The sequence below is a fragment of the Lonchura striata genome, chromosome 1 (genome assembly GCF_050655825.1).
Source record: "Lonchura striata isolate lonStrDom1 chromosome 1, ASM5065582v1, whole genome shotgun sequence".
NCBI classification, from domain to species: Eukaryota; Metazoa; Chordata; class Aves; order Passeriformes; family Estrildidae; genus Lonchura; species Lonchura striata.
The window spans coordinates 49,418,820-49,440,227 of record NC_140703.1 but is presented as its reverse complement, the minus strand read 5'-3'; the positions used below and the strand labels follow the sequence as shown (position 1 = coordinate 49,440,227).

The 21,408-nt window shown below is 36.8% G+C and overlaps 1 protein-coding gene and 1 long non-coding RNA gene across 4 annotated transcripts in view; one reads left to right on the top strand and one right to left on the bottom strand.

Annotated features, from left to right (window-relative positions):
- The window catches only part of NDFIP2 (Nedd4 family interacting protein 2), a 44,882-nt gene extending 30,684 nt beyond the window's left edge, over positions 1–14,198 (top strand). For both annotated transcript variants that reach the window (XM_021529382.3, XM_031504915.3), the window contains 4 exons: positions 4,217–4,341; positions 7,375–7,441; positions 10,715–10,820; positions 12,669–14,198. In XM_021529382.3, coding sequence (XP_021385057.1) covers positions 4,217–4,341; positions 7,375–7,441; positions 10,715–10,818 — 296 coding nt within the window. In that variant the 3' untranslated portion in view covers positions 10,819–10,820; positions 12,669–14,198. The remainder of the gene's footprint in view (positions 1–4,216; positions 4,342–7,374; positions 7,442–10,714; positions 10,821–12,668) is intronic.
- The window catches only part of LOC146768663 (uncharacterized), a 42,248-nt gene continuing 27,200 nt past the window's right edge, over positions 6,361–21,408 (bottom strand). For both annotated transcript variants that reach the window (XR_014954224.1, XR_014954225.1), the window contains one exon: positions 6,361–21,408. This exon is cut by the window's right edge. This is a non-coding gene — a long non-coding RNA (uncharacterized LOC146768663).

The following is a 21,408-nucleotide window of genomic DNA, read 5'->3' as shown; positions in this document are numbered from 1 at the left end:
GAGAGGATTATTTATTATTGCAGTATGCTTAGTAAGTCTAAGCCAGATATAAAGCATTAAGCTCATTGGTGCTTGCTATATATTAAAATAGTAAGTAAATGAACAAACAAATTGTGGAGTAAAGGGTATAACTGAGCATAAGTTGCTTTTTGTATATGTAGTTGCCATTATAATGTTTTTACAGACTTGAGTCATGGCTAAAATTTGGAACACAGAGCTTCAGATCAGTTTTACTGGCTTCTTTTCATGATACTTAAAAACTTAAGTGATTAATGTGTAGTTGTGAAAAGCTAAGTTAAAAAGATTAGCAGATGAAGTACTGGAGCAGCTGAGGAAAAATCACAATGTAATGTGCTTGTCTTTATTGTTTAATCTGATGTATATCAAAATGTACAACTCAAAAGTCTTGTACTCTGTGTTTTGGTTAGGGCTGTTTTACTGAAAACCTTAAGGAGAAATACAGCAAAAATGTAGGGACTGCATTGGATCACAAACACTCTTTATTAAAAAAGACCTTTAGTCCAGCCCTCCTCTGCCCAAAGGCCCATTTCTTATGTGGGTCGTTGTGACCCACGTAGTTGTTGTCTTGATGAGATAATGCTAAAGCTTATATTCTTCCTATGTCAATTACATTTATATGGACTTTTTCCTCTTGTAATCACCTCAGGAATTATAAAATTCAAAAACCATACTTTTATCAATCCCACTTCTCTGCATGGTGCTAGAGTGTTAAAAGTAGATACTGAAATCATGATGCCAGTGCAGTCAGCATGAGTTTAGGCTAAATGTCTGAAATGTGTTGACAGAAAGTTGACAGTAATTGAAAGTTGGGCTCAAGTAGGCATTTAATCACTTTTGGGATAGAAAACAATTCTTGCTCAGTGGTTTGATTGGCAGTGGAGATCTACAGGATGCACACAATCTAGCTGTGTGAAGAAAATGAGCAAGGAGAAGATAAGAATTCTTTTTTAGGGTCATGATGTGGTTGTGGCAACTCACCAAAATTTTCCCCCTCAGTTTTAGGGATGACTTTGATAGCATGTTATTAGTGTCATGGCAAGTACATTGTCTGTGCAGCAATGTCAGGAAGCTGATGTTGTATGACGTATGAGTGAGGTCATCTCTTGAACAGCTGAGCAGTGTCATTTACATTTCACAGAGTAAGTGGATGCAGAAAAATAGTGGAGTATAGCATTTGTTACAGCAAGGAATTTGTACAACAACTTAATTGTCTCTAGTAGACAGAGAAGGAAGTTTGTAATTCTAGAGAAATTAGTGCATAATTCTTTTTACTGGTCACTCCCTTCACTGGCCTATTTTCTCCCTCAGCTTGATTGGGGAGCTTGTATTGTGGCTTATCTATGACAACATAGGGATGAAAATTATGAAGAACTTTCATCGCAATAATAAGTTGAGACAGGAATTAACTGCAGTAACTCTTGCCAGCTATAAAGCTCAGAGCTTGTGTGGCTGGCAGAAGATACACATGGATGCACATGATGGAAAAAGATATACAGATGGGCAAATGAGGCTGATCTTCATGTAGAGGAAAGCAATTGGAAGGAATTACTGTCTGCTCAGAAGATGCATTTCTGAAAGCAAATACTGTATTTTGCAACCAGACTGAGACAAAGAATGATTTTCAAAGTAGTAGCAGAACGTGGGATGTAAGAGTGTAGTAATGGGAAAGATGGAAAACATGTAGACATTATTCTTGCCCTTCTTAAGTTTGTTACAATGATGCAACATCAAGGCAGTGTTGGGAGAATCTCCCTAATTGCCTGTGTTTTAGAGTGATGGAAGTAACATGTTCCTTGTGCTGCTGAAGACACAGATTTTTTATTAGGTCCTCACTGTTCAAGTTTTCTATCAAATGGTTACAGATAAAAATTTAAATAATGAGATTTTTCTTCTGTATGTACTTCAGTTTTATTGGAATGTGTGGACTTGCATAGTTTGCAACTTTTATAAGGTTTATGTCTTTCCTGCATGTATTTGCTGCTTATGTAATTTGATAGAACAGCAGACTTATTAGGGAGAAAAAATCCTTACTATGAACAAGACTGGAACAATGCTGATGCCTTTACTTTCAAGAGTTGAGCAAATACCTTGATATTAAATATCCATCAAATACTTACTCAGTGACTTATGCATTCTATTTTGAATATTCCTTTAGTTCAAGTTGAAAGTTGGGTAAAATTGTCAGTGGTCCACTTTAATTATAAAAACTAATTTTTCCCCTCTTATATTTGATTAGGAAATCTCTAATTTTTATAATGCATTTACAAATGAGATAATTAAAAAAAAATCTGTTAAAATTGTACATATTCTGAGAATTTCCCTAGTCCTCATAGGCCATTAGAATCTTTGTAAGATACCTGTCTTTAGATATGCCTAACTATAATCAAAGTCACTCTTAGTAGCTTGAGTAGTGGGGAGAAAGAGTAGTGAGCTCTTATGCTGAGGCAGGATCAGAGAATGTAGTGAATAAGGAGCTTTTGAAATCTGTTACTATTAAAGGATGGTGGATTTGGAGAGCTTGTTTAAAATAGGGAAATCAAAACAGTTTATCTAGGCTCTCTAAAATGCAAATGTGTCTTGGAAGGATAGGTTAATGTTCTGGGTCACAATGTTGTTCTGCAGGTTTTTTTTTTAGTGGGGGTTGGATTGGTTTTGTTTTTCTCCTCTGCAGATGCCGAGCAGCATCTGTTCAAAGTTGTGGGGATTTTTTTAAATTTTGTTTTTTGGGGTCCTTTTAGATTAGTAATTAGTATAAAGGTAAGAATTCTTGTTGTCACCATCTATTACCCATGTCTTTGACCTATGCAAGATGTTTTTCCACTTTGTACTAAATGACTATTTTGACGTGAAGCCTTCCAAAACTTTTGGAACTTCAGTGTGTTTAAAGTTTGTGGAATCCTACTGCAGTTTTACAGACCTAATTTTGTATTTGTGAGCATATCATTGCATCTTCATGTAGATTATTGTAAGAATTGTAAGAAAGTTTTAAAGTATAAAAATAGTGGGGTTTTATATTTCAAAATGCTTTAATTAAAGAAAAATATTGAGCAATTTTCTGTTCCTAGTTGTGTGTTCAAACTTTAACTGAAGAGACAGACTCATTTTTCCTCTGAGAATTTAATGTCTGAATTTTATATAGCTAAGTTTGGGATTTAAAACATTAAGGACTTCTGGGCAGGGGTTTTGTTCCCCTCTGCCCCTCTTCCATTCTTCTTTCCCTCCTCTGTAATTCTTGTGTTTACTGTGGAGTTCCCTAATGTTTTCAATTTTCCGCTGTCATGTTCTCTCCAGAATTCCTGAGTTACCTTCTTCTACCAGTTCCTGCAGCTCTTCTGTTTGGTGGTTTTCTTTTTGGATGCCCTCACTGATTCCCAAGCTGGGCCATTCCCCTAATTGTGAATTCTCACACTCTGATGTAATGCATGCAACCTGACGTTAATACAGACAATGCTGATTGCTGAGTACATATGCAGATATGAGACTTTAATTTGTTAAACTGGGGGCTGTGTAAAAGTGTTAATTAAAACAATAGTGCAAGTTATGCTCAATGTCCTGTTTGTTCATTGATATTTTTTTTAACTTCTGTGTAAAACTTCCAAGGCTTCCTATGTCTTATGAATAGAGATCTAAAAGAGAAGGTATGAATATAGATCTAAAAGAGACCCATGAAACATCATCTTCTCAACTTACCTTTGTATCTATAATAAGTTTTTGGAGCAAGAATGGATGTTTTTATTCTGTTTGATCCAAACTGGATAAAGCTTAATATGCAGCCACGATACATGCACGTATGTGTGCATATAACTATATTTTTGGTTATAAAAGTGTAGAAAGGGTTTTTGGTCTTTGTTTTAATCCAAATCTTGTATGTTATAGTCCTTTTAGTGAATTTACTTTTCTTTGTCCAGTATAATCTGGTTAGGTGTCTATTGCAGTATAATACTTTCTTTTATGTTGGAATTTTCTCTTGTGTAAAGTAGTAGGTTCCAGCCTGTTTACCATTTGCTTTGTCACTAAGTGACTCTACCATGGGGAATGTCTGGGTTCAAAGTCAACCTCTGAAAGCCTGAATTACCGGAAGAGAATTAACTGACTGTGTAAGCGTGTCTGTAGCAGTTTAAAAGTGAAATTACTGTTAAGTCTGTTTGCTTAGCTATACAGATTAACAGCAGCTACTGTTTCTTTTATTTTATAGTGGCATTTATTTTCAACTGGATTGGATTTTGTTTATCCTTCTGTATAACAAATACCATAGCTGGAAGGTATGGTGCAATCTGTGGATTTGGTCTCTCCCTGATCAAATGGATTCTCATTGTACGGGTATGTTTCTTGATTCAACTGTACAGATTCTTTAGAACAAACCCATAACAAGTTATTCAAGGATATAATAAGGGAATTGAAAACCAGTATTTTTATTTTTTTACCTGATACAGCATTTGATGTTCACATTTCCACTAAAATAAATGCTGAATGACTCATTCCTTGTACAAGAATTTAAAAGTCTGTAGAAGAAGTGGAACAAGTACCTAAAATATCACTGGTATTATAGTGTCATGTATAAAAGATTTATAAATATCTTAGCCTGTTGGGAAGGGAATCTTCCTTGTATTTAATTCTTTGTTCCTTGTAAGATACATATGGGATCAAGTCCAACTTAAATATGGAGTTAGTCACATTTTTACCATCTTAAATACTTGATTCTTAATGTTTTCATTGCAAAACTAGATACTTTTCCAAAAGGCGCATTAGCCGAAAGCAAGTTACTTAGCTAAGTGGATGCTAGATGAAATAAAATGCTGCTTTCTGAACTTGAATTCTGCTTATTTGTGAAACACAGCATTTAAAATCCTGTCCCTTTTAATGAAGAAAAAAATCCTGGATAACTTAGATATCTTTCATATTCTGCCATCAATGACCTTTTTTAAATGTTTTTTTTTCCTCTGCGTCTGTTAGTAACTTGATTTAGTCTTAGCATGATAGTAAAAAAAGATTGTTGAAAGATTGCATGGTCCTTCCTGGACCATGTACGGTATCCTTCTTAGAGCTTTTTTTAAAATTTCCTTTTTGTTCATTCAGAGCAGGGAAATGCTGCTGGACCAGATGTGATTCTGGTGTATTTGTTGGAATTCAGGGGCAGAGATGGAATTTATCTTAATGGAGAGAGAAGACATACATTTTTCATCTATGCGTTCATTTGGGATATTTTCAGCTTCTCTTAAGGCATACTGAACAGAGGGCAGAAATTGCTTATTATGTCAGTTTTATTATTCCTCTCTGCTGGAAAATATGCTCCAAACAAATATAAAAATTAATATATGCTAAGCTTCCTTGTAGAATTACTGTGTTCTAGAGTATAATTAAGTTACTATATGCAACCCAATACTAATTCAAAAATATTAGAGCTGGCCAATTCCAAGACCTCAGGGGTGGAATTTTTCATAATGAAGATGATCATGTTCCTCTATTGTCTCCCTTTCCCAGAGATAAGAGCAGAAAGCTTGTGAGGTGTGCGTTGACTGTCATTTTAATGGTGACACACAAGCAGGCCTGTGTGCACCAAATTGTTCTGTTCCTTTCTTTCAAGCTCTTCCAAAGGCTTGTGTCACCCTTTTTCACTCAGGGTCAGTAGTGCAAAAACGTTTTGGTGTCTAAACAGCCTGAATTAATGTATGCTTGATCTGTATCAATTTTTACTGGGGCAGGGTAAAGGAGAAGGGTAGGGACAACAAAAGCACAATTTTACTACTGAGGAAGTTCTGCAATCATGACTGCTTCTGCCCAAGGAGAGTAGGAGAGGAGAGTAATGCGCATGGGCAAGTATTTGATTATTGGTATTTGGTAAATCTTCTTTCCAATTAATGTGAATTAATGGAAAAGTATATTGATACATTTATGTATATACATATTTATATGCACGCATGTATAATGTTTACAGAATTGAAAATACTGACTAAAAAGTAATATGGGATCAATGTCACTGTGTTGTCAAAATCCTAGGAAATGAGTCTTTATATATGGATAATGAAAATACCAATTCTTTAGTTCAACTTAGCAGTTCTGTTTCTTGCTATTTTTTCTTTGATGATAGAGATTAATATTCATACTCTTACATAAGTATACTCTTATATACTCATATAAGATTAAACTCTCAAGGAGTTCACATAATCTGGCTTTATTCTGGAGCAAACTGTGGATTAATTGAAGAAAAAAAAGCCAGCTTTATCTACAGTTCTTTGTGTCATAGATTTTTGTCTGGTTGCATATGTGGCCCAGTATCTTTTTTTTTGTTGTTTGGGGCTTTTTTTGTTGGGTTTCTTTGTTTTGTTGTTTTTGGGGGCGTTCTTTTTCAGGGTTTTTTATTTCCCCTCTATTACTTCTTGGTTGATACACTGAAATGTCCTAGAAAGGGCAAATAGGAAGCACTAAGCACAAAAGTCAGGATGCAGTAAACATAATGAATGATCCCAGGGTGGAAAGTGTGGAAAGTGTATGGAAAGTGTGCAGAGCTGCTGAGTAGATTGTTTTACTCCTTCTGGCAACTCTTCAGCCATCTCCCCATCTCCCTACTTTTTGTGGAGATTTTGGAGACATTTGATTAGTCTTTTTATCAGTGAAGCATGAAGTCTGGAGTCTGGTAAAGGCACAGATACCTGTCTCCAGTACGATCACACCCTGCCCTCCAGCTGCCTCCCACAACACAGGGAGGACAAAACTGTCTGCCATGGTCCTCGCAGGAACAGTTGAAATGGCACTTCAAGGTTCATTTAGTTGCGTTCAGCTCACTGCTAGGAACTGAATGCTGGTTTGAAAATGAAAAGACTTTAATGAGTTGGAGGTCTTTATGGGGCTGGTATTCATGGCAGCGATTAACAGTAGGGGGTATACAGAAGGTCAAAAGCTCTTCTTTTGTAGGGTCAGCAGAACATCCCTGTCTGATAAGATTAAACTAATGTGGCTTTTCGTGTTAATATCTAAAGCAGCAGGCTGCTGTAATGTGTTTGGGATGGCAGGCACTGGGGAGAAAAGGGGAAAATCAACAAGTGGTGATTCATTATAATAAATAATATCAGATTACTGGAAAGTAATACAAGGGTGTTTTCATATATATATTTTACATGGGTACACACACATATTTTTTAGAGATTTTTAATTACTTTGCTGCAAACCAACTGACAATAGAAGTGTTTTATTTGTGTATTAGACTGCTGTGCATACACTACTTTTGCATTTTAGTAGGATATGTTATTTTTATTATAACTTGCTTTTTCTCTATGCTTTCTCTATTTGCTTAGTGCATTAAATATGTCTTAGTCATCTATCTTACTGCAGCTAAGCCTCGTGTGTGAATTTTAGTTTTCAGATTATTTTACTGGATATTTCAATGGACAGTACTGGCTTTGGTGGATATTTCTCGTACTTGGTAAGTGGCAGTTGAATTAATTTATGTTTTGATGTGGAAGTACTCAAAGATGAACCATATAATTGTAAATGAGAGTTTTGTAACATGTTTAGCTATGTGCTTTTCCTTTGCTGTTGATAGTTTTGTATGTTGTTTTTATTTATGTAGTATTAATGAGGTTATTGGTTGCCATAGTGGTGTTACTGTGTAAACTGTGGACTATTCAAATACTCTTCAGCTCAAAAATTTTTGTTCTGCATAAGGGATTATGTGTAAAGGTGAGACTTGCAACTTGTGCTTTTTAAGCTACTTCTACTGATCTAATGGTGCAGAACTGTGTAATGAAACTTTGGCATTATGTGATAAGTAGTATTTACATGTATAAACCTAATATATCAAGTATTAAATTTTAAGAAATGTGACTGAACCCAGGAAGGTGGAGTCTACTGTCTTGTGCACAGGTCACAAAATGTCCTTTTTGAGTCCTTTGAAATGCAAACTGCATCAGCAGTTACTCAGTAGGATGAGAGAATGGCTTCATGCTTGCTGATCACAGTGGTCCCATGATGTCAGCTTTCTCTTAAGAGCTCTGTCTGCCCTTATTTAAAGTCCTATGCACATAAAATTCTGCTCTTCTCTTTGTTTTTAATAAAGGTATGCCAAAGCCCAACCACTATAACTTTTCTCTAACTGTGGATTTTGTAATTTGAATATTGAATCTGGAGTGATTTTCTTTTACAGAAGTGAGTGCTGGTATGCATTTAAATTTCTGTTTCCAGCTCTAGAAGCCTAGTAAAATGTTGCTGGTTCAGTAGGTGGCACTCTTCCCTTTGTGTCAATTGATTCAAGTGGCTAACAGCAAATATTAGAATGAGGTGTTGAGTAAGTTAAGAAAAAAGACCAACTCTGAGATCTTCACTGTGATTCACTATTTGTCTTGAAAGTAATGCTAAAAGTCTTAAACAGCATTAACAAAAATTTCTTTATCTGAACTTTTAGTAGTGTTCAAGGGCATTCATCAGACTATCTAATGTCCACCTTGCTCTGCTATTGTGCACTTGGTTGCTTGAAATACATAAAACCTGCAAATGCTTAACAGCTCACAGCATTGGTCCCTTGAATGTTTTCGTATTGTTTTAGGTTATTGTATTGAACTAGGTAAAATGACTCTGCAGGCACAAGCAGACATCGAAGTGAAATTACTCTTGCAGGCACAAACATCTCCAGATAAGTCTTTAATTAAAACCAAGCCCTATGGTGCCTGAAATTGAGGTTTGACACCTTTTTTCATTAGGATGAAAATAGTGCTCTTCCCCGAGCACTCCCCTGGCCCCTGCATGTCTATGGAAAAAGCCATGATTTTTCTTTTTACTAGTCCTTTGCACATATTAAGGAAGTAGCTCACTTTAATTTGGGAAAGCTTTATTTTTGGTCTGAAGTGTTTGAGGATTTTTAATCTTTTCTTTAAATCACAAGTTTATGATATGCCTTGGAATAAAAAGCACTCTGAGGCATACAGTGTGCATCTGGCAGTCAGCATTCCCTTGACTTATGTATGTTTTGCATGAAGTATGCCAACAATATTTTTAAACTGATGAAGTGGCTTTATGGTATTGCTAGAACACCGTAGAAGGAGTCTACCTAAAAGAGCTACTTAGCAGGACATGGAGGAGTATTATCACGTCATGGGAACACTGCCAGCCAGATCTGTGTTTTGTTGTTTTGGATAACCTTTTGTTAGAGCACACAAAGTAATATGTCCAGCATCTCTCCAGAAGTGAATGAGTTGGAGTCTTTTTTTGCATAGCCCTTTGACATCCTTCAGCCCACCTACTGCCATCTCCTCTCTTCTGGTGTTCATCGATCTGTTTCTGCTTCTTTCAACATCTGGAAAAATCTGCTTGTGCGTCACGAAAAAGCCAAGTGGTCTACTTCCAAAGAGCTGTCATGTATCAGTGAAAAAATTGGAGGGAGACAATTCTAAATTTTAAATTTAAATGTTAGCCAGTGTTTCTTATTGAGGAACACAATGGAAAGTGGGTTGTTTTTTTCTTTCTTTCCTTAACAGAGAAATGTAAAATATGGGTTGAGCTTGGATTGATTTTCCAACATGTATAATGCAGAAAGTATTCTATCAAATACCTAAAGAGCTGCCTGCCCTCATTTTGCTGTTTCAGCTTCTTTTCAGTTGAAAGGGGGGAACCTCTGGTAGCTTTTGGGTTGCAGGTTTTGTGGCAGACTTGCAGTCAAGATCTTACTGTTTTCTTTTCTACGCAGAATTCACCTTAGTCACAGAAATGTGTCCAGTTGAAGTTCCACTGGTTAGCACAGTTCTTTTGTATTTTTTTTTTTTTTTTTGCATTCATGTCCTAAGGAAGTTTTGGTTTGGAAAAGGAAAGATAAAGTAATAAAAATAATTTAGAGAGGAGTTGATCATTGGAGAAAATCATGGGCTCATCCAGGATAGCATCCTGGAAGGAAAAGTGCATCATGTAGGAAAGAAAATAATTAAATCCTTTACTGAACTTGTAAAACCTCAGTTTAGATTTTAATTTGAACCTTTGGAGTTTTAATGCACATGTGTATATTCATATAAGCATGTATCTTCAAGGTCCCATTATTGCAAATGTAACTTCACTGTGACTCTTGTGTGCATCTTTTTCCTCTTAGCTGAAATATTCTTTCAAATGCAGTGAAATGTAGATAATTTAAAAGATTTTGAAATTTGGAGTTGACAAAAACTGTAATATTGACATATGTTGAGTAATTTTCTTTGGCAATTTTTCTTCCTCCTCTTGACTGGTGCTTTTTTTATACATGGTTAAATCCCAACTAACCTACTGTAATTCATTACTGGCTTCTTGCTAGAGCAAAGACTTTTTTTCTCTCTCTTTTGACTCACAGTGCATTTATTGGGCATATTGCTAAAGGTACATTTTGTGAACCAGGTACTCTTCTAGCATACTAGTAATTTATTTTGAGAGTTCTATTTGAAAAGAATTTGCAAATCAGATTCTTTTATGCTTCTGTATTTCTTTCATCTTTGTAAATATTTTCAAGCAGTCTTTTTAGCAGATGACACTCGAACTGAAAATCACTAAACTTTGTGAAAACCTTTCATAAAATTGAATCCTTGTATCACAAGATGAAAGCTGACTTGTCATTCACAAATTCAACAACTAAAGACTTCAATTTACTTTGTAAGCTAGGTTTTAAAAATTATGTTAATAAGAATAATGTGGGGTAGTGTGTATTTGTTAATATCTTAATTTTGTGCATTTTCTACATTTTCAGGACTCCTTCTGTTCTTTCGAGGCTTTGTTAATTATCTTAAAGTCAGAAATATGTCTGAAAGCATGGCAGCTGCTCACAGAACAAGATTTTTTTTCTTGTACTGAAGGTAAGCCATTCTTAGTGATGAGGTTATCTTTCCCAGGAAAATGAAGAAGAAAGAAATATTAAAAATAGATAATTAAACTTCTGTCACAAAGTAGAAGTTGCATGGTTTTTGAACATCTGTCATGAATATTGTATATATATATTCTTCATGGGCTTGGAGACATGTGAAGTTTCTCACTTGAAAGGAAATAATGCAACCTCATTGCCTCCAGTCTTCCCTGGAACTAATGTTCAGCAACAAGAATTAGGAGGAACGTGTTTTTTCTAAGGAACAGTATCTGCTGCTGTCAGGATACTGTCCTTTGTGCTGGAAAAACTGGCTTTTGTAGTCAACCTGCTGTCAGCAAGTTAGGAAGCACTAATCTGCCTGCATATTAAATCTGATTGACATGGGTCTGAACATGCAAACAATAGTTGAGTATTGTCTCTCTTTACATGACTGGCTTAAGACAGTCATGTACAAGTATGATCATTGTGTATGCAACAATGTGCTTTATGTATCCTTCAGGTAGCTGACTAATCAGTCTGGCACATAGCCACTATTTTTTTCTAATACTATTTATCCGTTAGGTGGATTTATTGGACTTCACTGTGTAACTTAAACCAGGGGTCTTTATTTGCATTCAACTTTTTTTATTTAAATTGCATGACAAGATAAATTTAAGCCTAGAAATAAGTATTGCAGCATTTTCATTGCTCTGCACTTTACTAAAAATGCTTAAAGACTGTTTTGACATACCTGAAAAGCTATGTTTGCTGTAAAAAAAAAAGTCTTTTATAAATTTTCCCCAGGATTGATCACAGGATCAGTTTGAATTAACCTGCAACACACTTTTGAAGCCTAAAAACAGACTTGAAAAAAAAAAAAACTGGTTCTTTTTTATTAGACAGGACTAAACATTTTAAAACAGCTAATGATGAATGTGTGCTATACAATATACACTTGATGAAAAAGATCTATTAATGTAACTGTGGCATAATATTTATTTTAAATATGCTTTTTCTCCCCCCGAATTATGCAATAAGTTAATTAACTGAGCTGTATAATGCCTTTTAGCAACAAATATAAATTAGCAACTACATGGCAGCATTGCCTTCTTACAACAGTTAGATATGGCTTCTTTTCTTAGTGTTGTGGTAACCTCTTCAGAATACTGAAATTTAGATATAACTGAAAATATCTGTTTGCTTTCATTACAGTAAAGTTTAAAAGTACTATTTGAAAAACAGCTGTTAGGACTAAATGGTATTTGAGAACTGTAGTTTGATGAGAATAGTGAAAGTGTAGGATAATGCAGTCTGGGGTTCCATGCTCTTCTGCAGTTAGAATTCTGCATTGGGACAAAACACTGTTTAACCCAGGACTTACTGAAGTTAATGAGTTGTCCTATCAGAGTTCAGTGGCTTTGAATTTTTTCTTTACTTGTAAACATCACTGAGATGTGTGGGTTGTGGGCTCATAAGGTCTGTGGGATGCTTAGATTGATAAACACATAAATATTATGCTTTTGAAGCATCTTAAGTACTAAAACAAGTTCAAATTAATTGCTATTACATTTAAATGTCCTTGTTCTTGCATAGATACGTAAGCTCCTCTAAAGTGTCTCCTCCACACTAATTATTAGTTTTAATAAATAACAAATAACATCCCTACAGTTGGAAATACTCTCAGATGTTCTTTTGAAATAATAACAAAATAACAGTAACTTTTTGTGGATTTTCTCCAATCCTGACATGGGGGTAGGGAGGCTGCTGTTTTGCTTGCAGGGTAAGTTTGCTGGTCACTTAGCAATGCTGCTTCTGGTGCATCACAGCGATGAACTGAAGTACAATTTTTCTTTATCTCCAGACTGCATCGAACAGACATTCCTTTCCTATGCTGGTGTGAAACTTCCAGATCTCTAACCTTCCAAGTTAATAAGATAGAAGACTACTAAAACCAGAAGACAAATTAATGAAAATATGGCTTCAAAAATGAATGACAGGATGGCTTATGATCAAGTACCAGTTCTGGTCATTCTAGTAAATATTTATAATTACTGCCTTTTGTTTTAGCACATTTGTATATGTGCTTGTTTAAAAGATAGTATTGAAATAAGAACAAACTATCTGTAAGTATAGATTAGGTACAGTCAGACTCAGTTAACCTGTGCTTGTTGTATCTGAAAGATTTGAGTGGTAACTTGTTTCACAGCTTGTATGTACCACTGACTTGGTGATCTAAACTTCTGAGTACAATGAAATGCATTAAATTATTCAGATTAACCAGTTCAGGTTTTTTATATAATTTAGATTCATCTAATGATTGTATAGAATATTTTTCAGTTTACTAAACCCCAAAATCCCTTGTCACAAACTTATATTTGCCAATATTTTATTGAATTCAACCCAATATACTGGTTTGTGCTAAAACTGATACACTTTGAGTCCCCTGTAAATAACTCTGCATAAATGACTGTTTTAATTGCTTCTTAGGAAATATGTCAAAATATATTTTGTAACAGCATATTCTCTAAATTTTGTTTAATCTTAGAACTATATACATATTTTTTGTTAATTGGCTATTAAAGGTTTAGTTAATAGTAGATGTAATTTTGGAGGTTTGCATTATTGAGGTCACTATAAATACAACATCCACATTGAGTGCTTCTCAAAAAAAATCATACAACTACTTTATAATGCTTGTTTAGAATAAATACATTGCTATTTCATAAGAACAAACAAGTTTAAATGCAAGGTAATTTGGGAAGTAATCTATGAAGGGAAAAAATATTTTAAAGCTCTGAAAGTAGAAAATGTGTTTTACCTCTCCCTTTATTCATTAAAGGTATGCTATAATGTTCTTATCATCTCTTTAAGGGGTACTGTCTACCGTTCATGCATGTGTAGTTTCTTTTAAAGTTTGTGAAATTTATGCTTCTTCTTTAAATAGGAGAAGACATCTCTCAGTCCTTTGTACAACTGGAATCTCAGTTGCAAAAATACATTGGCTGTTGGTTGCACCTTTGAGGAAAAAAGTACAAATAGTTTCCTCCATTTTTCTTTTTAATTAGAATTCTTCTTTTTTATTACTAACATTAAAACCAGTGAGGTTTATGTTGTGTTAAGCTAGTGCTGTATTGAGTTTTGTATCTATAATTAATGTTTAAAATATACATATGTAAACATTTTAATTTTCCTAATCTTTCAGCGATAACTGATAGTGACTAAAACTTTAGGGGCACCTCTACTTCTCAGCTTTTTATGGAAAGAAGGAAGTTAAGTATTATGTTCAATATCCTATTGGGATTTCCTTCTAAACTTCTGTGTTCTTTTGCATTCATTGTTCAGATGAAAAAGAAGCAAATAATAAAGCATTGCTTTGTTTTGCTAATTAAGACTTAATGCCTTTTTGGGTTTTTTTTTGTACTTCATGTTGAAAAATGCATACTGCAGTATTTGTGTCAGCTTGGAATTACAGACAAATTATATAGCAAAATAGGTACTAGCTGATCCTCTCTGCTCCTTTTCATCTCATGTTCTATGGTAACAAACTGTGCGGACATTTCTTATAAGGAGTTAATGCAACCATGCCAAGCAGACAATATTGCTTCATTTCCTATGTTTACCAAAATCTACTAACACTATTTTTCAACTTTATTTTATATTCAATTTTCCCATATTAAGTAGCAACTTCTGGTAGAATTACTTCTGTTTGGTCCATGCATTTTATTGGACGCTTCATACACATACTTTGTGTACTACCTTGGAAAAATTCTCATTTGGTCAGAAAGAATAGCAGGGTTAAAAATGTACACATTATCTAATCCTCTATAGTTGTGCATCAGTTTAGAAGCCTGAAATCTCATCAGCAGGAGGAAGGGAACTGGCACAGTATTTTCAAAGACTCTGCAATCTATTCCAGATGTGTCAAATGCTGCATATTTTCCTTGCTATTTCCTGTGAGCTTGGTTTGGAGCAGCTGGCTCCGTGGTTTAGAGACACCTGGCCAGCTTTGCTTTGTGTCTTAGGGGTGTGGGGGGAGAAGCTCCAGTATTGCAGGGAAGTTGACTGTAAACAGATTTTGCATGAATGCAAATAAAGCTTTGAAGCTTGGGACTAAAACATCTGAGGAGAGGAGGTGGGGAGAGAAAGTTCTGTTTTATTTGAGTAGTGGCACTGAAATTTTTCTAGTTTTGTTATCTACTTCTATCACAGGAATATTGACATCTTGAATGTGATTCAGGCAGTCTGTGGGACTCTATTAGCACATTTCAGAAATGATCAGACACTCACGCTTTCGGTCCCCTTACAGAGCAGAGATTGCCTCCAAGCTCCCTTGGCTGTCTCACCTAAGGTATGGCAACAGTCCTCATCCTGCAACACCTTTCAACACCCTGTTCTTTCTGTATCTGCTTGCCTACCTTTGAATGATGACAGCAGGTGAGGAAAAGTGACTTTGCGTGTTATCATAACATCAGAAAGCTTTTAATCTCTCTTCTTTTGAGAATGTTTTCCCAAAATACTCTGCATTAGTCCTTCCTTTGTGGTTGCTTACATTGTTCGCTCGAGCAAAAAACATTCATCTCATGAAATGACTATAGATAGCTTCCTGGACTTTTGAAGAGAAGATGAACAACCTCTGATATGGAAGTAAACGTCTCTCACTAAGGCAAAAAAGTATTTCTAATCATGCTAAAACATGATTAACATGTGCACAGCTACCCAGAAACAGCAGAGTCCAGGCTATTGTTTCTCCAGTGTATGTTATTATTTTCCACCATCCAGAGATCCTTATCTTTTTTCTTTATAATGTCATAGACTCAAGCTTTTCAACACTGAAGTTTACATTAATGAAGAAATCAGTATTTACAACTTTGTATTTTGTCACACAAATCTCATAATGCTGGCACCTTCCTTACCCTTTTGCTTAGTGTGGTACCTACACAAGTTTAGGGTAGAAAAAGATGTGTTCCCTCCCTGAATGCTCTTTAAAATCTCAGAGGTGGATGCGATGCATTCATTAACACTTGTTCCTGATCTTGGCAGGACTTCTCTACAGCTACCTGGTGCAAAGAGTCAATAAATTTTGTGACAGGCTGCTTAGGAATTAGCATTTTAGTCTTAAAATTGCACTTTTTAAAGAGAAACTGCTGCATACTAGAAATGTTATCTTTTCACTAGCAGCAACAGTTGTAGGGGGAGCATAGACCAGAGCAACAGCACTTCTTACTAATTTTTCAGTGGGTGAAAAGTTTTGCTTACCGTTTAAATTATGTTGCAGTGTTATTTTACTTCTAACTTTGATTTTCACATTTAATATGAATGACGGTACAACACATTTAAATGGTGAATGTAAGAGTTGTCAGAGGCTCAGTGACTTTGTTCTTAGAGGGTTATGCATCTTTGAGGTGTGAATCTGAAAGTTTCAAGAGCAATGAATTATCAAGAATTTAAGAATCAAATTGATCAAGGAGGTATAGCCAAGAAATAAAGCAAAAGCCATTGTGTGTTGTTCTCTCCATTCCCCCAGATAAGTAAATAAGTCTGTCAGCTATCTGTTCTATGGTAATCATTACCTTGAAATTTTGCACACTTGCTGTTAGTTCTAAGGAACTTCTGGGGTAAAGTATTGTTGGGATTTTCTTTTTACCTCCATGATCACCCCTTCAATGGGGTGTCATGAAGCCAGTACAATTCCTAGGACAGGCTGTAGATGTTAAATCTGACAAGTATATGTGATGCAAGACATTAGCATGATTCTTGCCATCCTCAATTCTCTTAAAGGCGTATAATGCAAGAAGATCCTGCAGCTTTGTTAATTCTATAATATAAAAATTAATAACTTGGTAGTATGGCAAGATACATTATTCTTTATTTGCTTTTTGCTTTCAAAAGGTCAAATAACTGTAAAAGGTCATGTACCTGGGTTGGGGGTGCCATGGTGTCAGCACAGGCTGGGAATAAACAGATGGAGAGCAGCCCTGCTGAGAAGGGCTTGGAGGTGCTGGTGGCTGAGAGGCTGGGCATGACCCAGCCATGGCACTCCCAGCCCAGAAAACCAAACGTGTCCTGGGCTGCATCCAAAACAGTGCAGGCAGCAGGGACAGGGAGGGGATTCTGCCCCTCTGCTCTGGTGAGACCCCACCTGCAGGGCTGCATCCGCTCTGGGGTCCCAGCACAGGGAGGACATGGACCTGTTGGAGTGAGTCCAGAGAAGAGACACCAAAATAATCAGAGGGATGGAGCAGCTTTCCTATGAGGAAAGGGTGAGAGAATTGGGATTGTTCAGCCTGGAGAAAAGAAGGCTCCAGGGACCTCTTATGGCAGCCTTCCAGGGCATAAAGGGGGCCTACAGAAAAGATGGGATATAACTATTTTAGCAATGTCTGTTGTGATAGGACAAGGGGTAATGGTTTTAAATTGAAAGATATTAGATTTAGACTAGATCTAAGAAAGATTTTTTTTTTTTTTTTTTATGAGGATGGTGAACCAATTGAAGGGTTGCCCAGGGAGGTGATAAATGCATCATATATGGAAATGTTCAAGCCCAGGTTGGAGGATGTTCCTTCTTATTGCAGAGTGGTTGGACTAGATAACCTTTAAAGGTTTCTTACAACTAACTTTGTAAATGCTATCACAGCATTTTTGGTGTTTGTTATTTCCCTGTGGTTTTTCTAAGGACTTACTCATGGTATTTGGGCTATATAAGTACTATATATAGAATTTGATCTTGGTCTGTGGTCCCTGCTTATAAAATGACCTACTATATTTTATGTGTGGGCAGTATACATTTAAGTTATCAAGAGAAAAGAGATTGTGTGGGGTTTTTTTTTAAAATAAAAAGTCTAGTAAAGTTTGCTTCTGTTTCACTTTAGAAGTTTCAGTAGACTGTTTATTACTTCTGCATCTCAGCCCTAAACTGTTAATTGTAATGGTGATTTTTGCATACTTACTTCCTTGGATTTTGTACTCGTTCTTTTTTTGATGCCTGCGTTAATGCTTGTGCAAGTTTTAGCTCAGTCCCACTCCTCATCTTTTTCAGAGCTTCCAATTATAGAGCATCTGTGTTACAAGAGTGATTAAACAGCTCACATTACAAATCACATGTGTGATTTAATCCAGATTTGGGGCTTGTGAAATGCATAGAATTCAGTCCAGTATTATTTGTACTCCTGATTAGTACAGAGTTGTTTTGCACTTCAAATGATAAATACCATACTATTAGCTCTCAGCTATCCAGTGGCAGCTTATCTATCTTCATGGTATATCCCACAGACTGACTCCTGCCCTGGTCTTGTTTGGCACTCAAGTCTGTGTATGGATCCATTTAGTCACAGCAACCATGCTAAGAGCTTGGATTTAGGTTTGAGTTTGAAAAATTAGCATAGCAACCCAATCTCCCTGATCCTAAGCTAATAAGACCTTTGCAACTGATCTGGCTGCATCCAGAGCTATCTTTAATTTCCTAAACTGGGACTAGTTGATACTAGGACTAGTTGATCAGGACTACTGGAAATTATGGTGCAGAAATTTAGATGTGGCACCAGTTTGGGTTTGATATGGCTGGCTGTAATGAAAGTAGAACATATTTCATGAGGCTGACTTCACTTGCCTTTGGGGCCAAGTTGGGCATGAGCATGACTCTCTTCAGCACATCTTGATTATACATATTAACCAGTTATTTTTTTAATGATACTGAGAAATGAGTATCAGACTGATCTCTATTACATTTAAGTTCCTTTATGAAGACAGGTTTAGATGTATTGCTTGGTTGTACAATGGGTTGTCCTGAATTTCTTATTTCAGGGTTATTTTTACATTTAGAATGAACAAAAGTCACCTTTCCCAAGAATCCCAACTTCTGAGTGCTATAGCTAATTTACAGGGTTGGGCAGCTTTTTACCTGCACTCCTTTGGACCAGTAATTTCCACACTCACTGCACAGTCAGTCATTCAGGTGACAGGGGACCACAGGAGGGAATCTGATGTGAGGTCCTGTTCAAAGCAGGGCTGGTGCTGAATTCAGACTACATTGCTTAAGACTTTTTCAGATGGATCTTAAAAACCTCAAAGCACAATGATTTTCCACATGCCGTGGATGACTTGTCCCAGTGTTTGACTATCCCCGTGTTGTCATCACTGACCAAGTATTGATGAGGGGTGTGCTCAGTGTGTCCTTCCACAGCACCCCAGAGCTCTGAGCTCTCTCTTGACAAGGGAACCCTGCCATGAGGAGAAATGTAACCCAGGTCTCTGGGTTACTGAGCAGCCCTGAAAACTGCTCTGCTGTCAAGTGACAAAGGGCAGAAGGCATTTGGAGGGAAAGAATGTCCAAACTCTAATGAATTGCTCACATTTCCAACACCAAAAAAAGGATTGTGGATCTCCTGCTATTTCCTGCCAGCTTTTTTAAGCATTGTAGCACTCAGGGCACTGGATGCTGTGAATACTGTTAATTGTTCCTGAAATTATCTCCCTCATGAGGCCTCTCCCTCAATACATGGCATCTGGATATTCTTCCATGATTCCTGTTTCCGACTAACTGTAGGTTTAAGTGCCTGGATCACTTGCCACAGGACTCATGTAATCTAATTTCATTTGCCTAAAAGTTTGCATTCATTTGCCATCTAGTCTAAGCTACTTATCAGGGATTACTCTGTCACCAATCAAGAACTGCAATTTCAAATGATGCTTTTTTCCACCCAAAGCCATATGTCCAAACTGAAATCAACGGAATCAGCGTTTAAAATATTGGGACTGTAAACCGCGCCTTTCAGTACCTTTCAAAAAATCTACCTTTCAAAAATGTGCCTAAGGAAACAATAGCTTTTGGTGTCACTGGGACTTGGTGAAGAGTTCCTTAGTTATAGGAAAATTGCTTTTCTTCTGTGAAATTCAGTTGTGCAATTTTCCATGGTTTCCAATGTTCCTGCCCTTGGGGAACATCTGTCCTGTGGCTGAGGATACCACAACTTCCAGAGTTGCCAGTCCCCTGGGTTTCTCCCGGATCCAGCCGTGTATTTGGCAATAGACTTCACTCTGTGGTGTTTTGAATGGAATGGTTTGGGCTTTGTGAAATCCTGTTTTCCTACAGACTTTGTTTCATAAGCAAATAAGGATCAGCTGTTTGCTCCCTTCTGATCCAAGAATTGTCAGGATATAATGAAGCAAGTATACAGATGTCAACATTTTTTCACAGAACATACTATTAAGCTATGGGACTCCTTCCCCCAGTATTTTGGTAATTTTTGTGATTAAAGTGGCTGAGTTCGTAACAAAGACCAAAGAAACCAGTTTCCATGGCCAGGATACTTCTTGGTATGGCTTGTTGGGGCTGCATGTTTCCATGATAGAGCTAGCAAGGTTTGTTAAAAGTGCCACACAGCAAGCTGCTGGTCAAAAATTTTCATGTTCCCAGCTCATTTACTTAGTTTTTGAGCAATCTTTCTGGATGTTATTTTGGTATTATTTGCTACTTGAGTAATTTTGAGATTTTGGGGGGTCACCCAAGTGCTCCAAGGCCTACAGCTCAATTTGATTCTTGAATCCTTCTTCTGTAACTGCGAGAACTCCCCCAGTTCTGAGTTTTACTTAGACACTTGGCACAAAGAACAACAATCCTGCTGCAGGAGTGCTGCTCAGCCACTACACAACACTTTCTAGATGGGATTTATGAACTTACATGGACTAATATGGATTAAACTGATTTTCAGAGGCAGCCTGGGACACTCAGTGTAACTGCAGAAATCCTTGACACCTAGGCCAGTGGTGCAGAAGAGCTTGCAGAAGTGTGCAGAAGAGTGGTACAGGAGGCCTGCAGCAGACTGGCTGCATCCATGCTGCATATATATACATACAATACTCAATTGTCCTAGGACTTCTGAGACAGTGTTTGGAGGACTGAGACAGAAGAGGAAAGAGAGTCAAACCTGATGCAGTCTGAGTCATACTACCTGACTGCTGGGAGCCTCCTCTAGAATAAATTCATGCCTGAGCTGCATCTAAGTCCAGTCAATGGGGAGAGAACTTAAAGCAGTCCAAAATAGCACCACAGAATGACCTAACAATTCCTGTGTGCAGAATACTGGGGCTCTAATGCTTGCTTTCAATCCATGGCTCCTTCATTGATCAATGTGGGCATAACCTTAAAACCTATTTTCATGGCACCACAAATTTACATTGCATCAAGCTCAAGCTGGCAAAGTCTGAGAAAAACCTCCATATTGTTTAAGAGGTAGTGGAGACTTGTCAGCTCTGGAAAAATGAGTCAGTTGCTCCTAAATAAGCAAGATTTTCTTGTGATTTGGAAGGTTAAGCCTGAATGGTTTAATCTGTTACATGACATGAGAAGTGATCCAAAATGGAAAACAGGAGAGTCTAACACCACTTGTAAGTTCAAAGTTACCCTCACCACCACTATATAAGTTAAAATGTTGTGACTGTGTGACTTCCAGGCAGGTAGCGGAAGGAGCATGTTAATTTTCATTCTGTGTGACATAGGAGGGCCTGCCTGCTGCCACCTCTACTCCGTGTCCCATCTTCTGGCAGGGCAGTTTCCACACAAAGGAAGGAAATTTCAGAGAGCTCTGAAAATATCCTTGAGTCCA